Source organism: Tursiops truncatus, chromosome 16, assembly GCF_011762595.2.
Source record: "Tursiops truncatus isolate mTurTru1 chromosome 16, mTurTru1.mat.Y, whole genome shotgun sequence".
In the NCBI taxonomy this organism is placed as follows: Eukaryota; Metazoa; Chordata; class Mammalia; order Artiodactyla; family Delphinidae; genus Tursiops; species Tursiops truncatus.
This window is the reverse complement of record NC_047049.1, coordinates 71,503,667-71,516,115: the sequence shown is the minus strand read 5'-3', so window position 1 is coordinate 71,516,115 and position 12,449 is coordinate 71,503,667. Positions and strand designations below refer to the sequence as shown.

At 46.5% G+C, this 12,449-nt stretch overlaps 1 protein-coding gene across 12 annotated transcripts in view; it reads right to left on the bottom strand.

Annotated features, from left to right (window-relative positions):
- FAM13C (family with sequence similarity 13 member C) overlaps positions 1-12,449 on the bottom strand; it is a 134,152-nt gene that overhangs the window by 37,045 nt on the left and 84,658 nt on the right. For all 12 annotated transcript variants that reach the window (XR_012326639.1, XR_012326640.1, XM_073793577.1 and 9 more), the window contains one exon: positions 4,988-5,072. Coding sequence is in view for 10 of the 12 variants with exons in the window: in XM_073793577.1 (XP_073649678.1) it covers positions 4,988-5,072 (85 nt within the window). In the remaining 2 variants the exon portion in view is untranslated. The remainder of the gene's footprint in view (positions 1-4,987; positions 5,073-12,449) is intronic.

The window sequence follows — 12,449 nt, the reverse complement described above, 5'->3', positions numbered from 1 at the left end:
ATAACAATTTGTTGCGGCAGTGTTGGGGCAAGGGGTGTCTTGTACATTGCAGGGTGTTTACCAGCACCCTTGGACTCTACCCACTAGATGCCAGTAGCACTCACACTCCAGCTGTGACAAGAAAATAATGTCTCCAGATATTGCCAAATGTCCCGAAGGGGGCAAAAAAACAACAAACGAAAACACCCAGGTTGAAAACCACTGACTGCTGTTTTAAAGGAACCAGTTTAGGACAAGAAGATGAAGTACTACTTTCTACAGTGATAGCCATTTTCTAGTTAAAGCAACCAGTGCTATATACTAAAAACATAAAAAGGTTCAAGAAGGATTTAGAAATAACACACACACACAAACTCAAGGTATAAAGTTTCTAAAAGACATTTGGAATCTGGGTACTTCTGACGCTGAGGTAATGTAGACTCCCTCTTACTGACTTTAAAAGACTGTCTGGGGCTGCTGCCAGATAGGATGAAACATTATGTGGATGATCAGACCCACCTAGTAGGAGACCTGAGATGCTCCCTGTTCCTGAAACCCAATTATAAACTGCACCTGCAGCAAAAACCCCTTTCGTGGAGCCCTTGGAGGGTACTGAGTTCTACAAAGTGTTCCTGAATCTCCCTGAACATCAGAATCATCAAGGGGAGCTTTTCAAACGTGGAAAGTTTCAGGCCTCATCTCTACATTTTAATTTTGCATCTTAGGGTGGGGAGCCCAGACATCTGTACGTTTAATAAGCACTGCCAAGTAATTGGGAACATCTGGTCAGGTAGACAGTGTCTTAAAATACGACAGAGAAGGTCAGGCTCTCTTCGAGTCTGCCCCATTCCAACTTCAACCTTAGGAAGAGACCTACAGACCATACAGTATTCTTTATGGGAATAATTATAGACTGTACCTAGATATACTACATTAGTGCTTTCAAGCAACGTTAGCAACAAGGCTTTTACCCAAATGGAAAGTTCAATGTGAAAGTCAAGATTTTATAATAAAATAATTAATTAGGTATTGCTTTAGAATGATTACTTACAGTAGTAAGTCTTCAGTTATCTCCAGTGACAGCTTTTGCTAAAAATTCCATCACCTGTGCTCAGACAGAACAGGGGTTACTATGCTTAGTCATGGGGAGCAACGTCAAATGGTCCTTGTACATACGTTGAAAATGACAATCTGGTGAAAAGACAATCCTCATTCCATTTTCCCATCAACACCACCAGAATAGATGCTTACTAATGTCTGGTGGAAACATTTGCTTCAGCTGTAAGAGAGGGCTGCTGATTCAGTGAGAGGAATTTGAGCCTCACTATCATGTGGGTTTCCATCTCGCATTATGCGGTTTGCAACCTAGAGGTAGGGTGACCAGCTGTCCTGGATTGCCTGGAATTGAGGACTTCCCAGCATGTGGAATTTTTAGTGCTAAAACTGGGGCAGTTGGTTACCCTCTGTACAGTCCCGAAGCTGCCTTGCAGCTGGTACCTTCTGTGTCGCTTTTCTCTAAAGCCCTCTGCATCCCTCAGATCTGTCCCTGTCCCCAGCCCGCCCACCTCGAGCTCTAGCTTGAGCACCTTTCTCCCGAAGTGAATGGACTGAGCCAACTGGTCACAGACCCTAAGGTATAAGTCCATGTGGTCTGTGAGCTCTTTCCATTGATGAAACTGAGTCAAAGAAAACCTAAGAGAACCTGACCTTCTTTCTCTCTTAATTCAAGACACTGTCCACTTAAACAGTGGCTCCCAATACTCAAGAATGTTTACGAAATATAAAGACTCCAGGACTTCCAACCCTAGACGGTCTAGAGATGAGGACCGAAAATCCCCAGGTATAAAAGCTTGCTGTTAATTGTGATGTGCGGGCAGGTTCAGGAACGCTCTCTAGAACACAGTGTCCCTTCGGGGTGCCACAAAACCTGCTCTTGCTGCAAGTGCAGTTTGTAATTGGATTTCTAGAACAAGGGAGCATCTCAGGTATTTTACTAGGTGAGACTAATCTTTGTATCCTGTAAACTCAAGTTAAAACACAATATTTGATCTCAAGACATAGAGAATACGGTACTTTGCTCAGACCAGCATTTCAGACGCCCCCTGCAAAAGTTAAACCACCTCAGGGACTTCCCTGGTGGTCCAGTGGTTAGGGACTTGGCGCTTCCACTGCCGAGGGCCTGGATTCAATCCCTGGCTGGGGACCTAAGATCCCGTAAGCCGTGTGGCACGGCCCAAAAAAATAAAAATTAAAATAAATTAAAAAATTAGAAATCTAACCTTGATGTTTAAAGAAAAGTTAAACTACTTAAGTCATGCCTTAAATCAAGTCGAAAGTAAGGTTGAAACCTACTTAAATCACAAGTTATATTCCTGAAGGTTTGCTCTGAATGGTTAATTAGTAGCACATCATACCCAGATATTCCTGTAAAAATCCCTTGTTGGATTTTGTCCTTCTTATACCAAATATTCACATCAACAATTAATAATCCAATATTTATAGACATCTAAGGCCCAGGGCTAGATTCTAGACTTTAAGAGAAAAAGAATTTTTTTAAGTTACTGTAACTTTTTACAGACTTACGACATCTGTGCTAATCCACGCAATCACACTATCATCAGGGCTTTACGCACACACACACACACACAAAACTATAGTTTCCAGGTGTTCAAACATCACTCAAGAAATCCATTCACAGGCCCTGAGTTAAGAACAGCTGATCTAATATGAGCATAAATTTCTCCCTTCTGAGTGACACGTGGACTAGAAAATGCAGGGCCTTCCTAGAAGAGTGTGTCTTGGAAGACAATGAGACCACACTATCCCATAAATTGAACTGTGAAAGCCTCTTTGAAATGCTTATCACTTTGGCAATATTCCTGCCAAATGAAGAAACTCCTTAGGTCCCTGAAAACATCTAGAGTAGGTGGTTTATAGATTGTGTCAAAGGTATATTTTTTTAATAAAATTACAGTGAAACATGGGCGAAATAAAGCATTCCAAGGTCCAAAATCGGGGCTGGGACTTCTTCACTTTCCCTGCATCAATTCCCATGCAGTCAGTTTAGCTAAACGAGACTCCTATTCATGAGCTCTGCAAAGGCCAAAAACATCAGGATAGGTTTTATCTTTGAAAACTTGCAGGAGCTGTTTTTGCCTAGCGCACGTGTGCACTTGTGCGCGTGCGTACACACACACGCACACACACACACACACAAACACACCCCAGAGTGGAAACCTCTCTTTTTCATAAACTCTCTTGGAAGGACTCTGGCGTATCTCAGATTCACCTACATTTTGGAAAATCCAGCATCCAGCCTACAGGCCTCCTCTATAAAGAGCCCTTTGCCCATTTCTGCCATTTGACACCTAACATGGAATATATCGATGGTTCTTTTGTGTGGGTGATCCCTACATAAACTTAGTACATATTTCTATTTTATAAAGAATGTGTTAATAAGTTTATTCAAAATCCCGTCCATCCAGAATGAGAAAACGTAAAACTATTATTGACCTTTGGAAAAAATAAGACACATACACATAAAAGTCATGTTAAAATATGTATAAATACACATATATGTCTATGTGTGTGTATATACCTATATATGCATCTCCATATCCAACAGGCAGCAAATATTTTATTAAACAGTCTTTGCCAGATACTTGTGAAGCTATACAAAGCATCAGATAATTCAAAAGTTAATTTGTATTTGGCTTGGGACTTCTCTATGTGTTTTGTATGCTGGTTACAGGGTGTGGAATATGGGGTTGGTAGAAGAAGGGCATTGTCTAATAATCTGACTCCAATCCCTAACTGGCTTGACACTGGCTCCTACCTGATTGTACTTGCACCTCATCCAAACACAATGGCCAACAGAGCAGAGGAGCTCACCAGGCAACAAGGACAGCCAACTGGCTACCTGCATCCACAGGGAAGTAATTTACCACTCACCAGGAGGGCCACACTAGGCCTCAGTGTCCTTACTATGAATAGTATTATTTCACAGGTTTAACGATTTAAATGAATAGCTATGAAGTGCTTAGAACAGTGCCTGGATCACAGAAAGTCTTCCATAATAATAGTAGCTACTATTACTAGCTATTATTAGCCACTGTTATTAATACATATTCAAACACTGGAGATGGCTGTTTTGCCTACTTAGACCATGTGGGTCTGTTTTAAACAGTAATATCTTCAATGCATTATTGCTAATGGTATGGATACAGATTACCTTTGTAAATCTCTTCCTTCAACTCCTGGAGCAAGCTCACCTAAGCCTATTTCTACCATCCACTCAGAAACCAGTGTGCAAACCTCTGACCCACTGATGTTAGAAAAGATAAGCTGTGCTCTCGTTTCTGCCCATATAAATTTAGTACTTCTTTCCCATCAAAGTCTTCCTGGGAGCATTGATTTGCGTTCTGCTTGCTAGCCAACCTACTATCCCCGAGATTAAAACCAGAGAAACTAACAGCCAAATGAGACCCAAGTTTGAGACTTTTCAACACAGAAATTAATGCTAAAAAAATGAGACAGAAAAAGACCATATAGCGTTGGAAGGAGCTGTGTCACTCACCTCCACCTTCCCTGGGGTGATGGATCATCTTACAAGCAGTTAACAGAAGAAACGAAGCAGCAATGTTGAAACTCCCCTAATCCCTCAAAAATATCATGAGCTGAGTCTCAAGACAGCACAGATGATCTAAATCCAGTGACATATAAACATGCCGCTTGTGTGTCACAGGAGACCAAATAGGAAAACGAAGACCAGGTATTACGGGTGCTTTTCACCTGACACCATCTCTGGAACTCTGACCCTTGGCCCCCGGCTAGAGAGGGAGATGTGGATTCCAGCACATCTTCATGCCTCCTGCCCCCGCCCCCACTCAGCCCCCCGGTGCACCAGGCACTGTTTCCCACGGGGCCAGGTTTAGGAGGAAGCAGCAAGACGTAGAACTACCCTGACAGTACAGACGGGGAGCCCGCCCCCTCGAGCCCAGGCTCTTACCTGTGGCATCTGCCCCCTCAGCAGGGGCGCTCTGGCCGGACGCCGGGGCTGGATCCTTGACTCCGTGCACCTGAGCGGCTTCTTCCTGGTGTGTCAAAAAGGCAGAGCACAGATCAGTTTCCAGGGCTTGGAGCTTCAGCAAGGGATTCTGCCAGCAAAAGCAGAACATCGGGCTGGCTCAGTCAGATCCTGAAGCAACGCTGGGTCTGCAGCTCTTTCTCCGGCGCCTGGCAGGAAGGGGGTCTCGGCCTCAGCTGCTTCAGGCAGGGCTGGCTGTGCCGGCATCAGAGGCGCGCTCTTCCACAGGCAGTCTCTGTTTCTGCTTCATATCAATCCTAACATATATTGATTATCTGTGACACACGGGACTGATGATTTCGTCAGCAAGAGACACTGCACCCGGAGAACCAGTCTGAGAAGGTATCTGCTTCCCCAGTGGTTGAGCCTTTACGCTTTGCAAGTGTTTCATTCATCGTGCTGACATCAGGAGCGAATGACATTAGGCCCCTCCCAGGCTACCATTCATAAAAGCATGCAGAGGCCGCCTGGCAGCTGGGAGGTGCTTCGGGGCTCCCTTATCTGCATCTGCATGTGGGGTGTGTGCGTGCCTGTAGGTGTGTTGGGGGTGTGTGTGTGTGTGTGTGTGTGTGTGTGTGTGTGTGTGTGTGTGTGTGTGTGTGTGTGTGTGTGTGTGTGTGTGTGTGTGTGTGTGTGTGTGTGTGTGCGCGCGCGCGCGCGCGCGCGCGCGCGCGCGCGCGTGTATCTTCTGAAGTTACTTTTCTCACATGGAATGGATACAGCTGCCTTTTACCAAGAACAGAGTAGAGGGATGGAGGGAGATGACCTTGGTCCCTTAGTCTGACCCAGCCACTGAGGGAGAAGCAGTTTACCGTTCATCACTGCCAGCACAAACTCCCCACTCCCCCTCTTCCTTTCTCATTTTAAATTCCTCCAGCGGTTCTTAATACGGGCAAAGTCAGACAGACTGACGCACGTATGCGTATGCTGCTGTGATGCAGACGCCCCGGCAAATTCATTCCCCCAACCAGGTCAAAGTGAGTCATGCCGAGTCCCTGGCTGGGCCCCAGTCCCCTGCAACAGGGAAGCTCTGCAGGCCCCAGAGCTCCTGGTGGGGGACGGGGGGCTACCCGGAGTGGAGTCGTGTGTCCTTTTCCCTGCTCTGACCCTGCAACACACACATGTGCACACACGCACCCAAGCACCTGCTGACAGCCCGCCTTCATATAACCTATTCCCCACACACCCTCATAACCACCACTACATGCCACGCCAGACACACCCCCCCAGACCATGGCCCACACATACCCTCACGCCCTATCACACACACACTCCACCCCAGATGCACCCTCATTCCCATCTCCCACTCTCACACCCTACCTCACCCCTTGTGCCCTGACACCCTCACACCTTACCTCACATACACACCCACGCCCCACACCTCCTCCCATCCCAACCCCTCCCCGCACACATACCCTCATCATACTGTTGATGTGAGTACATACGAACCCACAGCGGTGTTTTAAAAGCTGCTCACTAAGAAGAGAAAAACAAATACCGTATGCTAACACATATATATGGAATCTAAAAAAAAAAGAAAGAAAAAGAAAAAAAAATGGTCAGAAGAACCTAGGAACAAGATGGGAATAAAGATGCAGACCAACTAGAGAATGGACTTGAAGATATGGGGAGGGGGAAGGGTAAGCTGGGACAAAGTGAGAGAGTGGCATGGACATATATACACTACCAAATGTAAAATAGATAGCTAGTGGGAAGCAGCCGCATAGCACAGGGAGATCAGCTCGGTGCTTTGTGACCACCTAGAGGGGTGGGATAGGGAGGGAGGGAGGGAGGGAGGGAGACACAAAAGGGAGGAGAGATGGGGATATATGTATAGCTGATTCACTTGGTTATAAAGCAGAAACTAACACACCATTGTAAAGCAATTATACTCCAATAAAGATGTTAAAAAAAATAAGTAAAAAGTTTTAAAAAACAGCTGCTCACTGAGGAATGTCTTAAATCTGTTGTCTCTTGGCCAGTCTGAAAGCGGCAGGTCCCTCGCAGGCTCAGGACCCCTCCTCTGCTCAGCTCAGAGTTGGAGCAAGACCTAGTACAAACCTCCCTGTGCTCAGGGGCTGCTGCCTGGGAGCCCACAGCTTGGATGAAGCATCTGCCTGACACCAGGCCATTTTTTTATAGCTTCTTCTTCCTCTCTGGGATGTCTTCCCAGAAGCTAAGTGTGGAAGCAAGAGCCCAAGGCTACTGACAGGTGGTACAGAAGGAGCAAGGGCACCAAGTTTCTGGAAAGATTTAGTGCCCAAGCATCTGGGAAGCAAAAAGAATGATTCCAGGCAAGCTTCCAACTGAAGGACTTTGGATATTGGAGTGACCTCTCAAAAAGAGCAAATCTACTCTGAAAATTAAGAAATAATGCCGTGAGAATGTAAGACGGTACAGCTGCAACAGCAAACAGTATGGTGGTTCCACAAACAGGTGTTTCTAAAAATAGGTAGTTCCTCAAATATGGTAAATTCTGAAAACAGAACTACTGTATGATCCAGCAAACCCACTGAAAGAATTGAAAGCAGTGACTCTAACAGATATTTGTATACCCATGTTCACGGCAACATTATTCACAATAACCAAGAAATGTATTATGGACTGAACTGTCTCCCCCAAATTCATATATTGAAGCCCTAACCCACAATGTAACTATATTTGGAGACAGGGCTTTTAAGATGCAATCAAGGTAAAATAAGGTCATAAGGGTGAGGCCCTAATCCAATATGACCAGTGCCGTTATAGAGAGAGAGAGACACCAGGGATGCACATACACAGAGGAAATGCCATGTGAGGACACAGTGAAAAGGCAGCCATCTGCAAGCCAAGGAGGAGGCTTCAGGAGAAACCAATTTTGCCGGCACCTTAATCTTGGACTTCTTACCTCCGGAACTGCGAGATAATAAATGCTGTTTCGGCCACCGAGTCTCTGGTATCTTTTTGTTAATGGCAGTCCTAACAGGGTATTAGCAGGTTAATACAAGTTGGAAGCAACCCAAGTGTCCATCCGCAGATGAACTGATAAATAAAATGTGATAGATACATACAGTGGAATGTTATTTAGCCTTAAAGAGGAAGAAAATTTTAACACACGCTACGACATGAATGGACCTTGAGGATATTATGCTAAGTGAAATAAGCCAGTCACAAAAGGACAAGTATCTAGAGCAGTAAAATTCATAGAGATGGCAAGTAGTATGGTGGCTGCCAGGGGCTGGTGGGGAAGGAAAGGGAGTTAGTGTTTAAAGGGTGCAGAGTGTGAGGCTGGGAAGATAAATAAAGTTCTGGAGCCGGATGGCGGTGATGGTTGCACAACCGTGTGAATGTGCTTAATGCCCCTGAACTGTACACTTTAAAATGGTTAAAACGTTAAATTTTATGTTATATCTATTTTACCACAATTTTAAAAAACAAAAAGTAAAAAAGAAAGAAAACCAGTCCTTCTCTACATTTAGCGGGAGGACGTGGAACCAGCCGCCTCCTGTAAACTCTACGTGCTCTTGTAGAAAAGCAGAGGAGGACACGGCCTTCACACCGAACCAGAGGCCATCTCTGCTACGTACTGTGCAGCTAACTTGGGGCAAGAATCTTGGCTATTTTAAGCCTTAGTTTCCTCATGCATAAAAAGCGGCAATAATGACAGTGACAGTGGCACCTGCTCGAAGAGTTAAACAAGGGAAGGCACAGAGAGCACTTTGCACAGCGTCAGCACGTGGGAAACACTCAAGCACTGGACTCCGTGGTTATTACGTTCATCTCCAAACCCCAGGGGCTGCTGGGCAGAGGGTTGGTGGTGTGGGAGGCCAGACCCCATAGCATCTCTTGACCTTGACTCATCACTCTACCCCCAGGGTCTCACTCTGCATCTGCCCAGGAAGAACCTGAGACTACGTGACTTGAAAGTTCCCTTCCAACTTTCGAGGAAAGAAAAGCAAACATGTCCGTGTACTGGGGCTGGTGCACAGAACCTGACAGAGTGGATGCTTGGAAGGTGTTTGTGGAACCGAAGCAAGTGTTCACACAACACAAATCAACAGCAAAGAATCTCACTGCAGAGGAGCTCGTCAGGTCACGTTCAGAGGACTCTCTCCTCCCCCAGAGAGTGGGGTGTAATGCTGAGACCCAGTTACCACTGGGAGTAGTCACAGGTGGTTCTCACCCGTCTTCCCGCCCTCCTCCTCCCTCACTTGTACTCATACTGAAACCGAACCGATGCTCCGAGCGTCGAAGGAGATCCATTTGCACGGCTGGTTTGCTCCTCTCTCAGACACCAGGTAGGAGGAAGCTTAAAGGAATGGGGGAGAGCAGAGTGGCAAATGGAACAGGAGAGAGGAGATGAAGGTCTCGAGGGACAAGAAGACATCCAAGGAGAAGGGAAAACATAAACTGCTGGAATTGAGGAGGCAGAATGGAAGAAACTCTGCTCACCGACTGTCATCAGCTATGTCCCTCCCCAACCCTCACTGACCCCTTACCTGAGGACCACCTGCTGTTCCTCAGCACAGGGACAGAGAGTGGAGGCTTGGATGCCCCGTGTGGGATGGAGCCTGGTGACCAGAGGACGCGCAACAGGGGAAGCTGGAGGCTTTGCCTATGAGCAATCTATGCCACTGTCACATACATGTCCTTCCAGTGGGCAACAGGAGGAATCCAGCCTGTCCCATCAGGGCTGAGCCCCACAGAGCCTCCTCTGAGAAGGCTGGAGCACTGCTTGCATCACACACGTGAGGGTCATGCCCCCAGCAGCTGTACCAGCACACGTGCAGCTCCCAGGCTCCAGCAGCTCTCAACGCACAAAGAGATACACTGGGCTCTGGAGCATGAGACTGATGTCAGCCCCTTCCTCGCGGGGCTCCAGTCTAGTGGGGAGATGGCTACTACACTGTCATAGGGTGATGGAGGAAAGACACCACAAGCCCGCAGACAGAGTGAATAAGCAGCTGTTTCACTCTCCAACCTTGCCTGACTTGGTGACCTTTTATGCAGGAATGAGCTTTACCCCTACAGAAAAATGAAGGGCAGCCAACCCCTGTGGTCCCAGTGCTACCCCAGGCCCTTCTCTTGCTCGGGGGCCGCGGGGTGGGGGGGGCTCCTGGTCCCTGGCAGTCTGCCCTCAGCCCCTCCCTTGAGGCCAGCCTGCCAGCTGGCTTTTCCAGGTTTACATCCAAAGTCTCCCTGAATGGGTCTCTACAATCTGCAGGAAAACTGAACAAAGGCTGATGGATCCTCTAAAGAACAATGCCTACCTCTGCTTCCCCCGTTCTCCCATCTGGTCATCAAAGAAACCGGAGAGACGTCCGTGAAACCTAGGTGTGGTTTTCTACAAGCTAATTTTTCTCTTTTACATAATGGAAAATATGCGACTTGTTTTAGAAAATACTCTACTCATTTTCTCTCCTCTACAATTACCGGGTCCCACTTTAGTTGGCTGGAATGGAGAACACCCACACAGGCTGGATGGTGGAATACTATTTTAGGATGCCTTTGTCTGCAATTCACCAGTTGCAGAGGACAGACAGCTTACTTTTACTTTCTGTGAAGCGGTTTCGTGACCCTCTCCCACCCCTCTATCTATCCAAGAACTGTGCATAGATTCTCCGTGGCAAAATCAAACTGGGAATCTGCTCAAAACAGAGGATACAACAGGGTCCCAAACAACCCCATTTCTATTTACCACTCTCTTCCCTGAGCTTTCCTGTGTCCTGTGTAGGCTCCACCCCAACACACACGCACACACGTGCACACACACACACACGCACACGCACGCACCCCACCCCTCCTTTCCATCTACTCCCTGCCCCTACCTCCCCAGGCCTTGAATTCAGCTGTAGTTGCTTCACAGTCAAATTTCCATCAAATCTTAAGCCAGTTCTGATTACCTCATCCAAAGAGGGCCCCCCAATTTCTCTTTTAGCAACTTGATTTTTTCGTTCCCAACACTCACTATAATACAGAATTTTATTTATTTCTCTACTTGTTTATTGGCTCCTTCCAGCTCCAGAAGGGCTGGAAGCATACTGCCATTGTTCACGGCTGTACCTAGCACAATGGGTAGAATAGAGGCCAACCATAAAAATCCTGCATTGAATATTAGTGTTGTTTGCCTGGACCCTTTAGGCAGTACTTGGGAGGCCCTTCTGAGTATCCAATTTCAAGCCTCCTTGCTGCCCTGGTTCAGAAATTTTTAAATGCTTACGAATCACTGAGGAGTTTGTTAAAGACGTACGCTCCCAGGCAGGGACAGACACGGATTCTGTGGCCTGGGGCAGGGTCACTTAGATGCAGGAGGTCCAAGGTTCACACTTTGAGAAATACTGCCCTATTCCTTAGGGACTTGACCCACCCTAAATGCTGCCTTGGTTGCCTGTTTAGCGCTACCTGTCCCAGAAACAATAGCTTTTCCCTGACCTCCAGCCTTCTGACAGCCTCACTGGCCTCCGGCCCTGGTACCCCCTGAAACGGGACCTCCACATCAGGAAGTATAAAGTATGGGGTGCTCGGAAGCAAGGCAGTGTTACCTCCTGAACTGCTGCTGCCGTCCTCTGGGTGTTCTTGCCAAAAGAAGTGGGACGTCCTCCAATGGCGATGGCTACAAAAAAACGCCAAATTCACCCCATCCCTAGGGACTCTGGGCAAAAGAAGTGGGACTTCCTCCAATGGTGATGGCTACAAAAAAACGCCAAATTCACCCCATCCCTAGGGACACTGGGCATTTGGCTAATCCTTGTGGGGCCTGTGTTGCTTATGTCCCAGTATGCTTTGCAGCCAAGTCTAACTGAGGACCAGTACACCTCGGCTCAGCCCATCCCAGCTTCCTCAGGATGGTCAGCCCTCACTGTCCTGCACTACCCAATGGAGAGATTCAATATAAGAGAACAAGCTATTCACTTCAAGTAGTCCTCTGCTGACAAGAGGATCCAGGTCTTATTCTGATAATAGCGGTACTTCTTTCTTAAACAAGGGCAATCTTGCCACCACACATGATAACCCAAACCAAATTTCCTTCCAGCCAGATGATTAGATTTCAACCTAGGAAGAGGGAGTCGTGTACTTAGTTTTACCTGTTTGTGATATCCTCAATAGGTTTACTTTATTAAATAAACAATAAAAACAAGATGTTTGGGAGAGAATAATATAGTTCTATAAACTCACGTTCTAAAACAGGACTCTGAGCTTTTCTATGTGATAAGATGTGGATTTTCGAAAAATAGAATATGTCTCATTTTCAACTCATGGAATGGACTTCAATAGTTTCCCAAGGTCATAGTGATTGGTTCAAGAATGGGCTACAAGTCACAAGCCAGATAAATGAGACTCAAGTATGGAACTTCATGGATCTAGAAAGGACTCCATTTCTACTGTGTGATAGGCAGAATCTTAA